At 40.0% G+C, this 21,765-nt stretch overlaps 1 protein-coding gene across 2 annotated transcripts; it reads right to left on the reverse strand.

The window, feature by feature from the left end:
* Positions 1-250: 250 nt before the first annotated feature.
* Positions 251-12,658, reverse strand: NTPCR (nucleoside-triphosphatase, cancer-related). Of its 2 annotated transcripts, none has more exons than XM_079297525.1 (5): positions 12,516-12,658; positions 9,942-10,104; positions 8,759-8,855; positions 5,873-6,082; positions 251-1,523 (listed from the first exon to the last, which is right to left on the reverse strand). In XM_079297525.1, exons 1-5 carry the CDS (start codon positions 12,547-12,549, stop codon positions 1,455-1,457), a joined length of 573 nt encoding a protein of 190 aa, XP_079153651.1. In that variant the 5' UTR covers positions 12,550-12,658; the 3' UTR covers positions 251-1,454. The 2 variants fall into 2 exon arrangements, with proteins under 2 accessions (XP_079153651.1, XP_079153650.1); XM_079297524.1 differs by having other exon boundaries at positions 8,759-8,861.
* Positions 12,659-21,765: the final 9,107 nt, after the last annotated feature.

The raw sequence follows: 21,765 nt of genomic DNA on the forward strand, positions 1-21,765 counted from the left end.
ATGGATTTGGGCAGATGGGTAGTCCTAAAAAGGCACTGAGGGAATGAGAAAAAGGCATCCATTAACTCCTATGGAGGTGCAATGCTTGTACCAGACCCTTGCTCTGTATACAGAAGAGAAAAAGGACATTCCCTCCGTGCTCCTAGGAGGTGTTTGCAGGGCATGTGTAGAAATACCTGTCCCCATCCAGCCCTATACAACTCTGGCTGTCAGTTTCACAGAAATAAATCAAGAAAATGATACTTCAAGATGCCTTTAAATAGTTTGCTCATTTTAACAGTCATTGAACTGAACAGAAAAAAAGAAACAACTCAATTTTTAACAACTTTCTTCAGCCACAGATGACCATAAATTTTACAATGAACACTGCACCTGGGAGGGATTTCTGTTTTCACAACATGCAAAACTGATTAACCAGCAGCACTTTTGCTGAACACACATTGTACTCCTCACAGAGAAATATATTGCCTAATATTCTCAAACACTTCTTATTTCACCATTAAGAATGTACAGAATTGTAAAAGGAAAAAAAGCCCAAACATAAGTATCAATAAACATAACAGATTGTAAAATTAATATAGACAAATGCGGTATTAAGTCAATCATGACTTAACAAACTCAGCATGAAAAACACCAGATGTGATGAACCTCATGGACTTGAAGACTTTTATATATATATTATTTGTAAGGAGGTGTGGGGTAGGATTGCCATCAGAAAACTGAGAATTAATTCAAAATGCAGTCTTCTTATTGATTACTGTCTGGGCCATGTCAGAGAGGGCAGATTTGGCTATTTTTCCTCCCAAAATGGAATTTTGTATGTGTCACTTATGAGTACAGGAAGTTTCCTTCAAACTCTGGATAATCCTTCTTATACTGCAACTGCAGACAGGGGTGCCTGGGGGTAGAAGGAGGGAGCACATCTGCTTATTCCCTCTACCTGCTGATTTGTCAGCACCCATGCTAAAACACACCTGAACACATCTAAACTGGGTCACCAACACCTAAATATTCCTACATAAACCAGGCAGGACTCGTATACATTTCAGACAGGGTTCTGTTCTGTTGCACCAGGACTATGTTGCAGATATTGATCTGGAGGCAGAACAGTCCAAACACACTCAGAAAGACTTAAGATCTCAAACAGATTTTACAGTTAATTGTTTTTACATGAGGTAACTCAGATCAGAGTTGACCACCTAACTTCCAAACACCAAGATTAGAACTGGATGTTAGCTACACATCTGTTCAGTTTTTTTAATTCAGTGAACTGAATAAATTACAATCCTGATATCCCGTTCTAGAGTATTACCAGCTTTACCCTGCTTACCCTGAAGGCTCCAGTAAAGCCTCCAGAGGACTAAAGCAGGAAGGACAGAATCTAAATAATCCGTGAAATGTTGTAATGTTTTGTTGAAATGAAAGCTTTAGTGTTTACAGGACCAAAAAGGTCTTCATTTTCTGCAGGATTCCACAGCTGCCAAGATGTCTTGCAAAATGCTGTTTCTGTTTTCCTTACTAACCTAGAGAAAGAGAAATTAAAATGTAATTATGATGTAATGATGTAATTTCATGAATAGTTTCTATACCAGTGTTTACTTCAAAAACAATCAAAGCAGAAATTCCAGTGCATTTCTTTTACGGTACAGGAACGTTGAGTGTCAAACACCTGCCTTCTTCTGCTACAGAGAACACAGTAATGCTAAACCCACAGAAACCACAATTGAATATTTAGTGATCTTTTGCTTTAATTGCCTGTGGTATTTTGCACTATTATTCAGGGCTTGAGTAACTAACAAGAACCACTCAAAGAACCAGCATGTACTTTTGTCATTACTAGAAATCCCTTTCAACCATCACATTTAACTTTCCTACTATAAAGTGGAGTTCTTATGCCTTCATTACTTGAAAGGGTTGTATTTATTAAGATGACAGACCTAGTCAAAAACATATGCAAAGAAAACAAATTAAAACAGGCTTAGCAGAATAACTCTTTACTCTGAGAAACCTTATTGCTAGAGGAGAGAAGCACCTTGGAAAAGGAATAAAACTATTTGAGAAAGCTGGTGTGTTCTGTGGCACACTGAGACAGGCCTGTGGCTGACCAGTCCATGGGAACGCTGGGCTTTAAGTCCAGCATATGTGAATACAGATGACTGTGAACTGCCAAGCAAGTGCTGGTGCTTGCTAGTCAGCTCAGCTCCCAGGGGCACAGAGCTAGGGGCTGTGTGTGTGTAAATTATCCCTCCCTGACAGACTGGGTCCTGATCCACAGCCCTGTGACTCACAGTGCCATGCATTACTCACTCAAACAAAACCTGGGGAGATGACTGGGGTTGTAAAGGGGTAACAAGCAACTGTGAAGCATCAGCAAAAGCTTCATTTTAAAAAAGTCTAAGAAACTTTCCTCACTGTTCAGATCCCTGCAGAGAAGGCAGGAAGGCAGGAAGAAATCAGACAGACACATGAGCTGAAAAAATAACTAAAGGCATTCATACAAAGAAAAGCTGTTTGATGAAGAAAGAGACACAACACCATGCACAGCATAAAACTCTAGCAAGGTTCCACTGCACTCCCTATATCTTGCATTTAGGACGTGAGCACAAGAGTTTGTATCCCTTCCAGTACTACAGTCAATACTGAACAGGAGAAAGCATTACTATTATTATTGTTGTTATTGATAAATAGGTGACATTTCTATCTGAGGAATTTGGCCCTAGGAGCCTACCACTATTTACAGTCACACACATCCTATCCAAGTGTTGTAAACAAACACTGTAAAACCAGACAGTGGTCTCACCTACCACTGAATTCAAGACAGCAGATCAACTTGGGACTAATGAAAAACTGACACTGAAGAAGAAAAAAAAAAAAAAAAAAAAAAAAAAAAAGAGGGGAAAATAATGAAAAGGAAGATGTGCCTGAAAATGTCACAGTTTTTACTGAGAATCAGTCCAAGCTTTACAAGAAAAACAGAAAACTCCACAAAAAAAAGAGAGCAAGACAACAAAGAATGCTCTTCAGCAAGGCCACTGGGACCCCAAGGTAAACAATCCACAGCAGAGATGAGCCAAACTCTAAATCTCACGGCAAGTGTACTTATATCCTGACTTTCAAAGGACCTTCTGCACATTTAATAGCTCTTCCCAGTCTCTCACAGCCAACTGAAACAATACTACATTTTATCTATCCTTCTTCCATACCTATGTGCCAGAAGTCCAGTGAGAGCAGCAGGGAGAAAGTGCCAAGTGCTAGGAAATTTTCACAACTGTTTTACAAAGGCTGTTTGATGGATATAAGTCTCCTCTTAAGATCTGGAGACATTCTGTGCAGGCAGCTTTCCCAGAGAGAACAAATCTCCCAGTATCTGTACTGAATGTACAAACAGATGGGTATGTTTTTAGAAAGGAGTTGAAAATAACTGTAGATGCTGCTTTAATATAAGCATTTATGTAATTTGGATGAAATTACACCTAGACTCCAAGCAGTCAACTATAGAGGACAAAAGATTTCTTTCTCTTTCTCTAACTGTTAAAAATACTGTCAAGGAAACCACTCGTGTACAATCTGTTCAAATGGAACCTTTTCTTCTCCCTATCCATTTAACTATTTTCTTTGTTAATAGGCATATGCAACCATACTTCACTAATGGGTTTCATGCAAGCAAAATTAATAGATAGGAAAATGGGAGAAAATTAGTATCTGCCAGCTGCTAAGGATAACCTGATCCTATTCAAGCCACCATGTCTGCAAAACTACACAGATGCAGGCAGTGCGAGAAGAGCCTCTGTAGTTACACTGGAAAGTTTAGTTCTCAGCAAAATGGAACTGGGCAACAATAGAAACAAATGTGTTAAATATTAGAGCTCCTATGGTTAAGTGCCCTAAACATAATAAATTAAACATTTGGGACCAAATGCTGAATTGCTTTTCGGGCATCTGGGCCCACTTGCACCAACAAAATATGCTTTCAAGACAGAAGGGACTGAACAGCTGTTCTCTCATCAGAACTGTCCTTGTGACACTAGGAGCAGGATGAAAAAACTGAGATGAGCTATTTGAATGCAGCCTATTAAGTGACAAAGCAGGCAGAATGCTTTTGGAAGGCAGTCACCTACTTCTGCACACTTCCAGGCACCACCCAAGTTAGTAAGAAATTACTGACTGTGCTATTTGGGCACTCCAGGTTTCCCCATGCCACAGCCCTTGAAAAACATAGCTGGTGACTCAGTACCCACTTCAGCTACTAACACACCTCTAACTCCCCATGGGCAGGTTCTGCTCCTGCTCATGCACACATTTTAACCAGCTGGGAAAGAGCATGTAGTGTGCCACTGCAGCAAGAGAGACAGATGTTCTCCTGCACAAGACTGCAGTTTAGCAGATCTGTGACACCTGGGAACGACTGCAGTCTGTCACACACTTCACCTTCATGCTTTGGTTAATGGATTTCCCAGAGATCTCCACTTCATTAAAGAAACCTGCATGTCCCAATCTCAGCAGTTGTGAATAGGATGGATCATTGTTTTAGTAAAGACCTTTTAGCCAGAGAAAACACTGCTCCTGCTCCGTTGAAATTTACAGAAAGACTTTTGTTGGCTGGAGTCAGTACTTGAGAGTAAGATTTATCAGCAGACTGATACAGCTGAAAACCCAGGGCTGAGTAGCCCATTCCCTCTGAATATGACCTGATAAAAAGAGACAGTAGAAGCCTCAAAAGCTTCCTTGAAGAGCCAAATGCTGTCTTCCAGCTCCCTTTCCTCTCATCACAGGACCAAATGCACTCACCGCTGTCCTGCCATGGCTGCAACCTAAGCACTTAATGACTGGTACTTCCAGCAAGGCTTCTCCATCCCCTCTTCCCCAGTCCTGCCCCTGTAAAGCAACTCATAATTCACATTTACATGCATTTCTGTTCAACAGCCTGATTACAATACACATCAGCTTCATAGTGGAAAAACCTGGGGGATTCTCTTTGAAAAGAATAGAGTTGAATGGAAGGAAAGGAATAATCTCTCATCTTTGCTCCCACAGTTGCTTTAGTATTTAATTAAATCAGCGTTTAATATAAAAACAGAAACTGAAGATGATGATGGGATCCTCAGTTAAAGGAAAGCTGAGGAACTTTGAGCACTGCAGGTTTTTAAGTCCGGCTTTGAATAGGAAACAACATAAAGGAGTGAGAAGTGCCTTTGTTTTTGTGAAGGATCGAGAACACTGATGTTAAGGAAACCTCACACATGCACTCCTAGAACAGGCTATGTTTTGCTGTGCTAAGAACTGCTCTGTAACTCATCAGAAAAGTACTTTGAGGCCCTAATATTCTACAAATTATGCTGTAAAAGTAACATAATGAATTCCAAAATTGGCTCACTGACTCCAGAGAAAGTACACTCCATATAGAACTGTCTTTCTTCTATAAATCATTCCTGCAAATCCAATTGTTGCTTTTTTCCTTTTATTTTTTCCTTAAATACGACTACTGGTAATGTTTCTGCAAGCCAGTCTGAATAAAAACCAAAAAAAGTTTAAAAATCTGACTGTACTGTAAAAGATTAAACTCGTAGGAACAATGAATACCTATACAGCAATAATACTATAGCAAAGAAACCTTTTAAAACAACTATATCATTACTTCTGCAGCCCCTCACAAGCAAAGCCAGCTGTGTGAGACTGCTACAGTAAATGCCAAATGGGATTTTTTTTTAATAAGGTGAACACCTGCCCATTAAGAATAAAATGGAAACTAAAAAACTTATTTCATGCAAGCTACCCACAGCTATCAATTGGCAGTAACAGTTTTTAAACAGAGCCAAATATAAACCAGTAACCTAGAACAGAAGGCTTTTTAAGGATATTAAATATTACTCACATAGAACACTTTAACATCTTTCCTACTTCTTATTTCTTCAACAAGATCCAATGGCTTTCCCTTAGGTATTGGAATAGTTCCAAGCACCACAGTCCCCGAGCCAGCCAGCGTTTGACGAACAGCTTGAATAAAAGCCTGGCTGAAGAGTTCCATTTTACCAATCTCATCTATGACACAAATTCTTTTCTCTGTGTCACCACCATGGTTCACCTGTGGAAAAGTGCATCAAGAGACTGTAAATAGCAAAACTTAGAACAAGCAACAGAAGTAATCTCTATGCTGACAAAAGAAATACCTCCAAAAGAAACAAATGCAACTGCAATACTGGGGAAAATGGGAAGTCACAGCTACTGCTGGTAAATGACAAATCTGTAATTTGTTTTTTAGAACAGATTTTTCCAAGGATGGAAACAAACATACAGTATAAATACCAACTACAATAGGAAATATTCACAATACCAATTTCCTTTAAAGAAGAGTTCTCACAATGGTCCCACATGAGTTATCTGACAATTAAGAATTGCACTTTCCCTACGAGCAGTTCTCAATCATTCTGAGGGTCAGCAATTTCTTACAAATTTACTCTTCCCACTCAATTATGCATTTAGTGATTACACTTATTTATGTGATTAGTAGTCACACAAAAGAGGCATCTAAAAAAGGGAAGACTTCCATTAAATCTAGATTTGGAAGTTTCTCCTCTTGTAGCTGGGATGATGGAGAATTTCACCCAGAGCTACTGGCTGTCTTCAAAGCTGTCTAGATAACAACCAAGCCATTTGCAAGCCTCTCTCACATTAGAACAGATGCATTTGGAGATAGACCTTATTCTATAGTCCTAGTCACTGGACAGTAGGAGGGACACATTTGAGGCTGGTTTGTTTTTTTCATGAAGTGAATGCTGTGCCAAACAGTGCCGTGCTGCAGGTGGCTGGAGCAGCAGGGAAGTCCAGGAGAAAACAAGGGTGACTGCTACTGAGGAAAAGGCAGCTTGCAAAGCAAAGGAACTCTTCACTGCCTACCCTATTTTGGTAAAAGTGACTGAGAACTGTACTCCATTATTTATAGAAGTGAAGAGAAAATCAACTCAATTCAAAACCATTACAGATCCATGAATATGTACAAATAAAAGCTGTATTACACAGAAACTAAAAAAAAAAAAAAAGGAAAAGAAAAAATATCGAAACATTTCCCCTTGTGAAGGCAAAGTATTTGCTTCTGGGAAAGTGGAAGAATTGTAAAATATGCATCCTAAAATCCTTTCAAGCTAAGTCCCTACTGAGTAGCTGTTTTATCTAAAAATCCTTTCATAGATCAGTGAGCCAAAAAGCCAATACTAGTCACTAGGTCACATATTGAGGAAGAGAGTATTCTGCTTTGAAAAAACAACTTAAAAAAATTATCAGTCCTGCCTGATAAAGTTTGCAGAACCAGAGAGATCTTCCATTGCAGAATCTATCCCACTCTCTCTCAATGGAGTGAACAAAGCCTTAAGAGCTGAATCTGTCCTCAAGCCTAAATGGGCATGTGCCCATCCTGTGCTTCTCTCTCATCAGAACACATTTGTGACTCTCCTGCCCTCATTCTTCATTTGTCTCTCCTTGTTTCAGTTCTCTGATCTTCCTCACTCTCCTCTTCCATTTCAGGCCATCTTCATGTGTGACCACATTCCCACAAAACTGATTACCAGCACCTTCTATGAGCACAGGCACATGCACTGTGTGACTCAGCTGGCCCCAGTTCTTCTCTTCACCTTCTTGTACTTGTAGAAAGCTATAAAAGTAATGGAAAAAATTCAACACTGCTAACACTTTCCTAGGAAGATCTCTCCTGGATTTCAGTGATAAAAGGATTCCAAGTACAGCATTGGCCTAATGAAGTATTTTTAATAAACTATCTTTCTATTCACTAACATCATAAATATGGTTACAATGAAATTTAACATATAAAAGTTGTCCCACTTTTTTATTATTTCCCTTCTCCCTTGCCCCAACATCCTTGCTTTCCTACTCTCAAACTTCAATGCTCTTTGACAAGAACAAGAATCAAGTCCTCAATCTCATTTTTGCTCTTTGCACCTCTTTGGGTTTTTCATTTTAAGTTCACCAAAAAATCCCTTCTTCCTTTTCCCCTTGAGCTTTGGCAGTGTAGAAAAATCACAACAGGATTTTTTTAGTAGTACAGTTCAGCAGCTGCTGCACACTGTTTGTGTATGCTATTGCCAAAATCAAAACTGTTCTTGTTTAATTTTGGAGAGGGAAAAGGTTGGAGTGAGAGAGGAAGGAGAAGGAAAAAAAGCAGTGACAGAATATTAGCAAAAGGATAGCAAAAAGATTTTGTGGGAAGTCTTGTCACAGTGAGAGCACTCCTTGTGTAGCAGGCTAAATCCCAAATAATCAGGCTGGCATTATCAATCTGCAGGTATTTATGTAACGGCAATCAAAAACACTCACTAGATTCAAGAAACAAATGCTTCTACTGTAAGAAGATAGGAATCAGAGGAAGAGGGGGAAAAAAGTCTGTGAAGAAGAGCAGCAGCAAAAGCCTTTTTCTTAGACCCAGATTCCATCCAGCTCTCTGTGGTAAGCCACTTGTACACTTTGTTTGCTCTCTGATATGAGACAGTGACATAGGAAGAAATTTCCTACCTGCTGCCTCTTAAGTCAAGGAGGTCCTGTGAACAAGACTGCAACTTCTCCAACACCACAATAATAACAAGATAACAAACCAGATTGCCCCTCCAGCCTCCTGACCATGAAGTCAATCAGAACTTGCAATACCAAAGAAACGGGCCATTAGTGTCTAACTAGCTGTGTAGAGGGGCCTTCCAAAAACACTGACTATCATACAGCATACATTCCTCAGCAGCTTTCATAGAATACTCACATTTCTCAGCATAGGTAGAACCAACTGCTCAAATGAAACAAGGTCTACAACATATTGTCCAACCCGGTATTCACGTCTTGAAGCAGAAGAATCAGAACTGGGACTGAAAAAAGAGATACACAATTCCTTCAAAGTACTGAGTTTAGTGAGAATTCACTGCAGTAACTTCAAGTGAATTTATAAGACATTATCCAAATAAATAAAATTTGGATATTTAATTCTTCTTAAAAAGGAAGGGAAAGAAATTCTAAACCATGCAGTAAGTAACACTGCAGACAGCTTGCTGTCAGATAATAAATATACTGTTTGCATCCTGCACAACTATGCAAGCTCAAATTTCAATAGTGTGTAGGACAATGGCATTTAAAAGTCAGCAGGTATATTTACACTGAAATCAAAACTCACATCTGCAGTTCAGATTTTTCAATTTTGTAATGTGACACTACAGATGTGCCATAGCAGTATCATCTCAGTATGGGCTGCAAAACCCCTGATCTTGGACAAATAATCACTTTGTGTTGTACCACACTCTGCTAGGTATACCTCTGTTATTAGCACAGTACAAATTATTTTCACATCAACTCTGCGTGAATGAGCTACTAAGGTCACACTGGACATAAACTAAGTTTTGCACAAAGTATGAAAATCTAAGTCTAGTGAATCAGGAGAGACTGTGAGGCACTCTGCACTTCAGAGGCCCCCCTCTGGGGCTCTGAAATTCTTTTTTCCTTAAAGTTCACAGGCGAGTTTTGTGGACCAGTCAAATGTTCTTTAAAACAATGCTATATGCAATTTCCCTTTTCATTTTCCACTTCTGTCTCCATAAATCAGCTAGTGGAAATACAAAAATCTTCCCCACTGCCCACAATAAGCTACTTAACTGTATCCCAAAGGGACTTGGTCTTAGAGTAAAAGGCTAAGCAGTGCTTTCTCTATCTGGTGTAAAATAGCCAGTAAGGGAGAACACCCCTGGCTAGCACATTTCAGTATTTCACTGTACAACAGACATTGCCTACACATACACAATAGAGGCATCGGCCAGGACACAAAAACCAAGCAAAGAACTTCACCATGAAAGCCATATGTGCTGGAAATAACCTTCTGGAGGAGCATTTAACATGCCAAAGGACTGGAGCAGACACATAAAACAATAAGCTGCATACAGTTATTAAAATTTCAGTACCTGACTCTAGATAAAGGTCCTCGGTTTCCAGACAGAGTGACAACATCAAATCCTGTTCTCCTGCCACCTTCTCTAACTTCCTGTGTGTAAAATCCATCAATGGGAACACCTGAGGATTTTAGAGCTTGAGTGACTTTCTGGATCAAAGTAGTCTTTCCAACCCCTAAAAATAAAGAAGGAGGAAAAAGCACACAGCATTAATCTTCTTCTGCACTAAAAGCCCATTTTTTTTTAAATGCTGCAGTAATGATTCAGTTCAGTGGGAACATTGATTACTTTTGAAGGTTGCAAATTACTTTTTCTAAATGGCAGAAAAGAACAGAAGCATCTTTTAAAGTTCATCCCATACTGACACTAAAGTTTCACAACAGAATGGTACAAATATCCAATTAATTTGTTAGTTTAGATGATGCGTGAGCAGGACACAAAACTTACCACAAGACAAGTAAATACATGATACAAAACTGATACCCAAGCCTGCTGGAAGACTGACTGATGAATCTCCCTTTCTACCACTGATATTCACTAAAATCAGAGCTAAGTTTACCCTCTTTTTAGATCAAAAGGTCAAAGCTGACTGCTATTACCAGACTCCTAACTGGCACAAAGGACACACTTCTTCCACTCATGTCCCAGAAACCAGAAGCACTCAATATCCCCAAGATACCAAGTCCTTACAAAGTCCCAACAACAGAAAAATGTTTCTTCTGGCAACTGAATCAAGAGACATTTTGACTAGATACAGAGAAAAGCTTGTTTACTGTGAGGTCAATGAAGCTATGAATCAGGCTGTGCAATCTTCACATACTTTAATGTTTTCAAGACATGACTGGATGAAGCCTTAAGCAACCTGTTCTGGCCTCATAGCTGATACTCCTTTAAATCTCCTCAAGTCCCTTTTAACATGAATTATCTTCTGACTCTATAATTAATTTTCTAACCCTAAGACAGACCCTTGCACAGTCTGATGCACCTTTTACAGTGTGAACACTGGCCATGTTCCAGATATCCTTTCAGTTCTTCTCCTTTGCCACTGTACAAGAACATCCCTCAACAATCTCCTTTTAAACTCACCTTTATTGCCTCTCACAAAATTCAATGCAATCACCTCATTTTTAATCACTGCTCTAAAAAAATTCAGATAATAGAAAATAATCCTGCAGAAGAAACCTTCAAATTCTTGGAGATGAGGAACACAGGCCCAATGTGAGATGCCTAAAGATGCCAACAGAAATCATTTCAACATGCATACACCAAATTTCTAATTTAGACTTTAAGCAGATTTAGAAACTGCTTTCCCTAACAGTCAATACCAATGATAAAATATTGTGCAACTTCAAAGACATGTAGTCAAATGCTTAAGCAAACTTTTCAAATTTAAAGAAGAGGGCTTCTTGGCAGTTGAACAACAAAAAAAAAACAAATGTGGCACCCTCAGTATCTAACATCTTTTCAAGGCCTTGTCTCTTGCAAGCAAATTTATACTAATTTTGCTAAGTGGATTTGCTATCTCGAATTTGTTTTTATTTAGTAAACTGCCAAAAACGCTAGAGCGATCCAAAAGTTTAAGAAAGCTTGAAGTTAGGCATTTAGCTAATCAAAACAGTACATCCAGTTTCAGATAAATTGAGAGACAAGACCTAAGCAGCCCTAACCTCTGCATATCCTGAAAGGCTGCCTTTATCCAAGTGTTTGGAAAGCCAATATGAAGTGGGTGGAATGTATTCTATCTCAGCTTAACAGCAGCATTTTAAATTAATTTCAGTCCAGACAGGCATCTGCAAGAAGCTCACAAAAAAGAGAATCAGGCCCACTGCTGTACTCCCACACCACAAAGGAAAGCTCTGCAATCATAATAACTGGTTAATTTCTTAATCAACCGTAGAGTTTGACCCTCATACTATGTCCCACTCAGCCTCCACAATAATCAGATTCCCTTACCATGACAAACTGCTCCACTGCTTCCATCAAGGCCTGCCCATCCGGGACACAGTTATTGCCTGCACCTGCACTTCACTGGGGCTGAAGTGCTCAATCACTACAATTAAGTTACAGGAAACATGAGCTCTCAGCAATTATTAATCGCTGCAGTTTATACTGGAGCAGGATTAGTTGTCCAGGAGATGGGGTTTTTTTTTACCCCCAACACTGAACTCCAGGGCAGAAGCCAGGGACAAAACAGCAGCGCCTAGGAAAGCGCATGCCTTGGAGGAGTGGATGAAGAGGTAAAGTGGCATTTCATTAGGAACAAACTAATTAGTGCGACAGCTCTGACCTCGACACGGGGGAGGGGGTGAGCTGCGGGCCCGCAGCCGCGAGTCTCGGGCAGTCCGGGCCCAGCTGCAGCTGGAGGCGCTCCCGGGGCTCCCTCGGAGCCCGGGCCCGGCAGCAGCTGCCCTTCCCCGGCTGTAAGCGCTTCACAGCCCCGGCACCGCAGAGAGCCGACCCGAGCCGAGCCGAGCCGGGCCGGGCCGGGCCGGGCCGGGCCACACCAGACCAGGCCGTGTCGCAGCGCATCCCCCGGGCCGCGCCCCCGCGGCAGCGCGGCTCCGCCGCTCCTCCCGCCGCCATTACCTGGGGGTCCCGTCAGAAACACGTGCTGGGCCATGACGGGGCCGCGCTCCGCTGCCGCTCCGCCCCGGGCGGGCGGTGCCCCCTGGGCCGCGGGCTGAGCGGGCCCTGCCCGGCCTGGGGCCGCCTCCGAGGCGGGGCCGGGCACAGGCGGCCACTGGTGTTTACCAGAGGGTGGAGGCGACTGAAGGTTAGGGAAGAGGGGGAAAAAAGCGAGTAGTTTCCTAGCTGACGGCCAGCGTCTTCTTTATCCAGTTAGCTTAACCTGTCACATGTCTGTTAATACAATAATAGAATGTTAGGGTGTGGGAATAGACCTTAAGGATCAGTCCCAAGCCTCCCTGCCATGGGCAAGGACACTTCCCACCAGACCAGGCTAATCAAGCCCTCATCCAACCTGGCCTTATGCCTCCTTATTTTAAATGGCCTCCTTATTTGTTTAGATTTTCCTGATAGGGAGCAGGAAGAGAGCAGGGAAAAGGATTTTTGTGTGGAGGAGACTGAGGTGCACAGGCTTCTGTCTGGGTGAAGTGATGCCTGGACACCAAGAAATACTGATTCCTTCCTGGCCATAAGCACCAAAATGGTTACCTAAAAATACTGGGCTATGGAAGGCATACATTCCAGTTTCTGTTTGCTTCACTAGAATGGATTACTTCAGGTTCAGCCCATCTTTGTCAGTCTTTAATTTTCAGTAATTTTTCAAGGAGTTAAAGATTATTCATCATTTTCACAAAGATAATGAGTACCCTTGTCAGCCTGATGAAATGTGCACATCAGCAGGTAGAGTGCACCTCACAGTAGATGTGTATTTCCATAAATTGAACAAAGTATTTTTGATGTGTACATCACATATGGCCACTCTTCCTTCTATTGTTTTATATTCTTAGAAGGAATGACTAGATGTGGAACATGTTTCATGCTTAAATACTTAATAAAAAAAAACTTGACAACTCTGGCATGACTCTTGGGAGGTCAGAGGGTCAAGAAGGAGAAAACCAGCTTCCCTTGTCATCTAAAATGAAAACTGCATTTTCATAGTTTACATTCCAATACTTTGTTCTGGTGACTTTTTAGGGTCAGTGAAATTCTGGTGTGGTGTTTGTCAGGAATCTTTAATCTAAAGAGAGAGCTGCAGAGAAGAGCTGCATATTTGAAGGGACTATTAACACAAGAACAACACTTGACAACTGGCTGCTTCACCCTTGCCCTGAACTTCCTGCGCAGAGCTTGTCATGATTGATTTTACAGGTAGGTTTTCTGTATAATATTAAACTAAATCAGTCTGTTGGCTGGTCTCCCAGGCAGGCCACATAAAGAGACCCAGACAATGTTGTTTTGTTCAATGTTGAGTTTTACTGGTTTTACAAATCAACCCTTTGTTCTTCAGAAGTGTGTGTGAAGAATTTTAAGGCTATCACTGCTGTTTGACAGCACCCTTATTTTCTGGTATTCTAAGAACTCTTTCATCCCATTTTCAGATACAGAACTCTCAAAAGTTATTTCACTGTGTGGTTAGAACCTTTCTCTTGCAAACAGATATGTAAGCAAAGTAGTTGCAGCACCAGGGCTTAAATTATTTAGCATTTCACTTCGGTTTCCATTGTAATTTTTACTATAAAATGTTTTCTCTTTCTGAAAGCTTTGTTTAGGTTGAAGTCATTTAAAAGCATGAAAGCCATAAAGTAGTTAAACCAGTTGTGCTTTTGTAGAGTTTTGCTGTTAAGAGGACCTTATGTTTGCTACATTATCTGGAATTTTTATGGATATTTTGTCAAAGATTTACTATTTAAGTTTGATCCTTTTGATATATTTATTCTATAATCAGTGACTGCATAGCATATGCAGGTTGTTCAAGAAGTATGAGTTGCAGGGCACAAATTGTCTTCTTTGTAGTTGTATGCTGGAACCAGCAGTGTTTGGAGTCAGCCTGTGTGCTTTCCTGATTCTGGGATTTTTGCATTCTTGGATGGAGATGCTTAGCTGAAATAAGTAGAAAGAGCACATACCCTAGCAGTGTAGATATCTCTAAAAGAAAATAGGTAAGTGGGTCCAGGATGAGAAGAGAAGAACTCAGCTTTTCCTCTTCCAGTACAGGTAACTTAGGAAATATTAATATATTCCTAAAAAGTTCCTAGTTCTAAATATTTTCCTGGCCAAGTACCTATACTCTTTTTTTTTGCTAGGTGAGGGTGAGTAAAATTCAATTCATGCTGAATTGAATTGTGTGATTGAGCAAGGCCATGAAAGAAGTATTTACAAAAAGACTCCCTGTGCAGTTCCAGGGGCAGGCTGTGATTCTGGGTGATCTGTGGAGACCTCGGAAGGAGCTGCCAATCATTTTTATGAACTGTTAGCTAAGCCTGGGGAAGGTTGCATTTATTGCTGGATGTTGACTAAAAAAAAATTGGATAGAGTCCTAGACCTTTATGTTGAATGGGGTAAAATTAATTAACTGCAAGTTTCCAGACCAGTGGCTAAGAAAAGAGGCCATTTAGGATATTTATGGTATTCCCTAGAGTAGAAGCTGGAAGGAATGAGAGTGTAGTCTACCATCTCTGACCTGCCTCAGTAGGCAGGAGTTTACATTTCAGCACTCGGCCTCGAGGTAGGCACAGAACCTCCTTGCAGTTTCAGCCCTTAGTTTATCTGGTGTTGGGCTTTGGAGTTTTTCCCCTCATGGAAGAGAGAATGGTTAAGTTGGAACCCTTTTCTTTCTCTCCAATAGAACTTGTCTTTTTGATTCATAGTACCTCAGGCTGGTACAGCATTTTGCTTGCATCAGGATAGGGAAGTATGCTTTTTTAAAAATAACACTGTGTATTAGAGAGTTCCTTATTTTGTCCTTGTTCTCCCCTGCAGAGAATTCTCCTGCTCACAGATAGTGGGTCTGGCTGTGTAGCACTGGCTATCTAATCATACTAGTGATGGGATTTTAGAGTTGACTTTCCTTTGGCCAGTGGGGCAATCATGGCATCAGCAGGTGTCTGAGAGAAAGTACTGAGAATCTACAGCCTGACCATCTTTAATCTTAAACTTCCCAGAGAGATAAGCTATTAGCTACATGCAGAGCTTCCTCCAGCTGAAAACTCTGGTCCTCCTTCTACCAGAGGTTTACCTATAGAGCTATTTTTGTGTGGATCATGCAGTAGAAATCCTTTATGTTCATTCCATCAATGGTCATGTCCCTCAAAACAGAAGAAATTTCTGAAAGTATTTCCTGAAAATAGAAATAAGTAAGAAAAATAAATATTTAAAATGTTATAAAGAAATGTGTGGTAGTTGGGATTCAAAGAATGTAGTTCTCTGTCCTTCCCAGTACAGCATGTTGAACCTTCTGGGCAATTGCAGACTTGTGGGGGGACGAGGGGGAAAGTAAAAAATCCAACAAGTTGCTGTATATTTTTTCAAACACAGGTGTCTAGATATAAGAGGAAGACCCTTTTAATGAATTATGCAGCATAAACAAGATCCTTATTTGGCAGGATCTTGTTATAGAGCTCAATCCATAGCACAAACCCAGAGGAAACTAGTTTTCGTTGTCTCCATTCTCAGTGCAATATCTTTCTGGTTTGCTCTTCTAGTCTCCCACCTCCTACTCCTTGAAAATGGTAAGAGTCTCCCTGAAACTGCATGACATTTTGTATGGTATTCTTATTTTTACTAGAAAGAGCAAGATGCTTTCACTTGGGAAAAAAATGCAGCTTTGGTTTGTTATGGGATGTTATAACCAGGTTTGCAGTGATAATCTGTTATTTTGACAGGGATACTGCCCTGAAAATTTCAAATTTCCACTGAATTCTGTCAGATGTCAATGGAATACTCTATAATTGAGGAAGAACATTGCAAAAGAGGATAAATTTAATTGTACTGCTAAATTTTTCATTGCTGTTTTTTAAGGTGTAACAGTTTTGTCAAGCAAATGTCATTCTTGTGTCTGTTGATTTAAGTAGGTAGGAACATAAGTGAATTTTTATACTTCTCTGAGTGACAGTTGGCAGAGTATAAACTGCTTTACTAAAAAGTCCATTAGGCAGTAGCTCCTACAAGGCAGTTCTGAGAAACCACGGGATGAAGTGAATTCAAAAATCATGAGAAAGTGAAGCAAATAATTTCCCATCAAGGCTGAGTGAATACAAGGAAAAACTAAGCCAGTTTGACAAGCTCTAGATATACATTTATTTAAAAGAATGTAATTTTCAGTTTTCTACTCCTCAGAGATGCTCCTTTTCTGGGTAACAGCTCCTGTACCTAAAGGATGCTGCAGTGAGCCCTGCAGTACAAATGTAAGGATGCCTCAGGAAGGCCTTCATGTCATTGGCACCTGCATGGAAGAGGGCAAATACAGCGTGATCATGGAGGCTGTTAGTAGTTACTGAGTCTGGTAGCTTGTGAGAGAAAAATCTGCTCTAGCTCCATGTTTCCTCATTCAGCCAGTAGTGAGACTGAGCACACACTCCCAGCAGCCACACAGCCACACACAGTGTACCTGTTACACACACAAGTGATTGGCCATGCAGATCAACAGAACAGAAAACACAGCATAAACAACAGCAATGAGTGAATCCATACTCACCCTGTTCCCCTCCCTGGCTGAACAGCGTGAAAGCCCTTTAATAGAAAATGTGCATACCTGCATGTATATTGTCATGGCTTAGGAATGGTACTCCCCAGTTCAGTGCTCCCACTGAGACTCTCCAAACCACACTGCTGCTCTCTCTTACTCCCCCATGGCCCCCCACCTTCTCCATGCAGCAGGATGGAGGTGAGAATTGGAGGCACAAAAGGCAAAGATCATGGATTGAGGTAAGGACACTGTACTAGAAACAGCAGTGAGATAAGAAAATGAACAGTAACAGCAACAATAACAATAACAAAGTATACAGAAAGACAGAATGATTCACATGCAGAACTGTTCCCCACAGACCCCAGGACAATGAACAATGTGGGAGAGCTCCCCCACCACTTTTTTTCAACACTCTTTCCAGAAGAGTGAGAGAGTTCCTTTCCTGTGGCTGACAATGAGGTGGGGTGGTATAAAATAACATCAGTGTACTGGCCATGCCCCCTCGGCCACATCCCTCCTGGCTACTGCAAAAATTAACCCTGTCCTGCCCAAAACCAGCAATATATAGATTTATGCACATACATACATATATATATATATATATATACAGACAATATGGATTCATCCAGATCCATTTCATGCAACATGAGCAGGACAGTCAGAGGACCAGGCCCAGTCAGCGTGGCTTTATGAAAGGCAGGTGACCAACCTGATCTCCTCCTGTGGCCAGGTGACCCACTCATTGGATGAGGGAAAGGCTGTGGATGTTGTGTACCTAGACTTTAGTAAAGCCTTTGATCCTGTCTTCCATGGCATTCTCGTGGAGAAAATGGCTTCCCACGGTGCATGTGAATGGGTGTACTCTGCTGGGTAGAAAATTGCCTGGATGGCCAGGTGGGTGTTGGTCTCTTCTCCCAGGCAACAGGTGATAGAACAGGAGGAAATAGCCTCAAGTTGCACAAGGGGAAGTTTGGGTTGGATATTAGGAAAATTTTCTTCACAGAAATTGTTGCCAGGCATTGGAACAGACTGCCCGGGGAAGTGGTGGAGTTGTGATGTTCAAAAAATGTGGTTATGGCATTTGAGGACATGTTTTAATGGTGAGCATGGTGGTGGTGCTAGGTTGGTGGTTGGACTTGATTTTAAAGGTCTATTCCAACCTTAACAACTCAATGAATCTGTAATTTGCTGTTCAGCTTTTCTTCTATTCTGAATAATTTACAATCAGTGTGCTACTCTTCTCTATATAATTTGTGATGAAGTTGAATAAAATAGCCCTTAGTGTGAATGCAGATGGACATCTGGTGATGAACTTCATCATTATGAAAAATGTCCATTTCTGCCTACATTTTCTTTCTTGTATTTTATGCCATTATTTTCCATTGTAAGATTATTCCATGGCAGTTTGGTTCTTCAAAGGCCAGAGGTGAGTGGCCTTTCAAAGTCTAGTGGAAACCCAAATTAACTTTTTCATTCAGACTATCTATTTCCATATACTCTAATAAAATCTAGGAGATCTGTGAAACATGGCTGGCTTTTTGCCAGGATCAGACCCCACATTCTTGGAGCAAGTCTCCAGACATGAATATGTCAATAGACTAGATCTTGCAGACAATGAGGAAAAGTAAGTTATATGCCTGTTCCATCAGCTTTAAGAATTTAGTTTCTCAGACACTTAGTATCCCATTTGTTTTTAAAATTAGTTATTATCTTCAAAAGTTATTAAGTCTGAAGAAATGGAGAGACAGCATAACTACAAAATCTAATTTCCCTAAAACAGGAAGTTTCCAATTTTACCCAGCCTTATTCACAGTAGTGATACCTTGAAATTACTTTGTTAGATTTTATTATCCAGTAAAATACTAATCAACATAAATGAAGCTGTCAGAAGCCCACATAAAAAAAACTGCCATAAGTAGTTCTCTTGTTCTTTTGTATATTCAGTTTGGATTAAAGCTTTTGATCATTCAGGGTCAGTAGAGACCATTTTGGATATGTACTCTTATGTGTGTTATATCAGATGCCAGGAAATAGTACCCACTTATTCTGTGTGAAGTCTAATGCATTGTGATCATTTGAGGGTCCAAGTGGGATGCTGAGAAATCTACCAATATATTTCAATAAAATAGCCCAGTAGTTTATTCCCTTTTCCTTTCAGGTCAGATTTTTCTAGCTTTGGATTTCAGCCAGGGAATCTTGTTATGTTTTTGTCTGTTCTAGAAACTGGACACTGTTCTACTAATCTGGTCCTAGGTGTACTTACATTTGTGTCACTATTAAAAAAAAAGCTTATACATTTCTTTTGCTGCATCCTCTTCTTTACCCTTGGTGTTCAAAGGGACATTCTGTACCCCTGCACTTACATGTTAAATGTTATTATAACATTTTCCTAAGAAAATTAAGTCTCTGGTAGTTACTTTTCTATTGCTTCTCTTTCTACCAAGAAAAGAACAAGGGAAAGAAATTTGCCTGCTGAATAAATTCTTCCTAGTGTCACCTATGTTTTTTCCCTGTCACAAAAAGGAAAGTCATAGAGAGTAAACAAACAGTCTCTCCTGTGCTAAAATCTATACAATCTCTGGCATGGCTGTCAATCATGTATTGCTTGATGTGAAAAACAAAACCCTATTTCAGCATTAGCAATTAATGGTATTGACATTGCTGAATAGCCAATTCAGCTCAATATTACTGGGAAAAAAATGTAATTGGAGCAATCAGATGGATGAAATTCATTTTTTAAATAATAAAACCATTTTTATGGTTACAATTTTCTTTAGTTACCATTTTTTTATCATGTGTTTTTTAGCGTAGCTGCATTTGTCATGTTACTGGTAATTTAGTTAAGTTTAATTTCTCCTATAAACCCTTGTGGAGGGCTGTGTATAATTCTGTTTGTGTCATTATGAATTCTGATTCATCAGTTTAGATTGTTGTTCTGAAGTCTTGGTTGCTGGAAACAGTGATTTTCCTCCTTGCCAGGAACAGATGATTTGTTTTCTTCCCAGAAGAAAAGCTTCTTATTTACTTGTTCATAATATGTACTTTGTCTGCCTGACTGATACTTGGAGTCCACTTTAGCTTAGGTGTTTTTCAAGTAAAAATCTTTCATGAGTGAAGTAAGTGGATCAGCACTAAGTGGGTAGATTTAGCAAGGCAACACATTTAACATTTAAAATGTAATATAGGGAGGATCTCTGCCACATTACCTTGTATCAGAGGTTGACCCTCATTCTGCAAGCACTTGGGTTTGTATTCACTGTTACATGTTCGTGAACCAGCAATGTCATGGCGTGTTCCTAGTGGAAGGCTCCTTCATTTTAATTAAAATTGAAAATTTTGTGCTAGAAAAAGTCTCCCTGTTTATTATTTTTCTTATTCCACAGAGCAGGGGAAATCAGTGTTAACTTTGAGTTAAGTCTAATTGTTGGAAATGAAATTTTGGGAAGTAACATCTAAAGATCACCTCAGCATTTTAGTGTCAAAAGGAAAGCTGACTAATCTGACTTGTTAATGGGAGATTATGTGAAAAAAGTGTATTTCTTAATTAGGGAGACCATGAGAGGAAGAAAATATGGATGTCAGCGGAACAGTTAAGGCTTAAGATACTCTTTTTCCCTTTAGTCATATGTCTTTTTACCAACAAATATAAACATCAGACTAGTGTTGTGCTGAATGAATGCCAAGAACTATTCTTTCTGTGCCCTTTTCTGGAGTTCTCAACATGAACTGAAGGGCAGCACCTTTATAGGTAGGTTGGTTGGCTGGTGTGGTGGTGCATACTTTTCATATTACTTTTCTTTTTTTTTTTTCTTCTCTTCAGCACTCAGCAGAAGTCCTGAGTTTGCTCCTGTTATCTCTATGGGCAGTCCTGTTCTTCTCCACCTTTATGGGGAAAATCAGCTTGTGTAGGTAAGGATGATGGGACCAGGACAAAAATTGAATTGAAGAGGGTAGTTGAACCTAGTGAGAATTACCCAAATGCATTTAAAATACAAATGTTGTTCTGTAAATGCTTTTTATTCATGTTATTTGATTTTAAATCCTCTTGTTTTGCATTGGGTATCATTAAAAAGCTAGCAGTTACCAACTTTTTAATGTAACTTACCTGGCAACAGTGCTGTCAAGTTCAGCTTAATGGTTGTTAATGTTTTAGAGAGCAGCCTTTATGAGTATGCATTGAGAGAAACTAAGGAAAAGCAAAAGTTCCAATGGGTATTTAAAAACAAATTGGATGACTGATACCATTATACATTTTGGAAATTACTGTTAGTCTCAGCATCCTGATTAGAACATGGTTTTGATTATTTATGTTCTGTTTCTTCAAATTCCCCACTATGTTTTGTACTTAATTGTTGTAGCACTTGGCATTGCCTGTCCTAATCCATTTTATTTGGGATGTAGCAATTCTCATAGCACAACATTTTCCTCCAGAAGTGTAAGCAGCTTTTCCCAGTGTAAGCTGGCAGAAGAGAGGACACTTATTCCCATGGCATGCACAAAGCCCATAAATGAATCCTTCTGGATGAAAGATTCTCCATAAGTGTAAGAACATTATCACAACTGCTATAAAAACCTGACTGCAGCTTGGAGGGTCTTAAATATACTTCTGACACTCTTTCCTTGCTGATAGTGCTGGTTTTTTCCTGCTCTTTAATCCTAATATTTGAGAGTGGTATTTAAAGTGAA

Source organism: Erithacus rubecula, assembly GCF_903797595.1.
Source record: "Erithacus rubecula genome assembly, chromosome: 2".
NCBI classification, from domain to species: Eukaryota; Metazoa; Chordata; class Aves; order Passeriformes; family Muscicapidae; genus Erithacus; species Erithacus rubecula.

Bases quoted from the DNA above. Each gene is read 5' to 3' on its own strand.
- NTPCR (XM_079297524.1), bottom strand. From the start codon at position 12,549: ATGGCCCAGCACGTGTTTCTGACGGGACCCCCAG. The intron at 10,105-12,515 runs GTAATGGCGGCG...CTTTATTTTTAG, and splicing joins GTTTCTGACGGGACCCCCAG to GGGTTGGAAAGACTACTTTG. The intron at 1,524-5,872 runs GTGAGTAATATT...CTCTTTCTCTAG, and splicing joins AAGATGTTAAAGTGTTCTAT to GTTAGTAAGGAAAACAGAAA.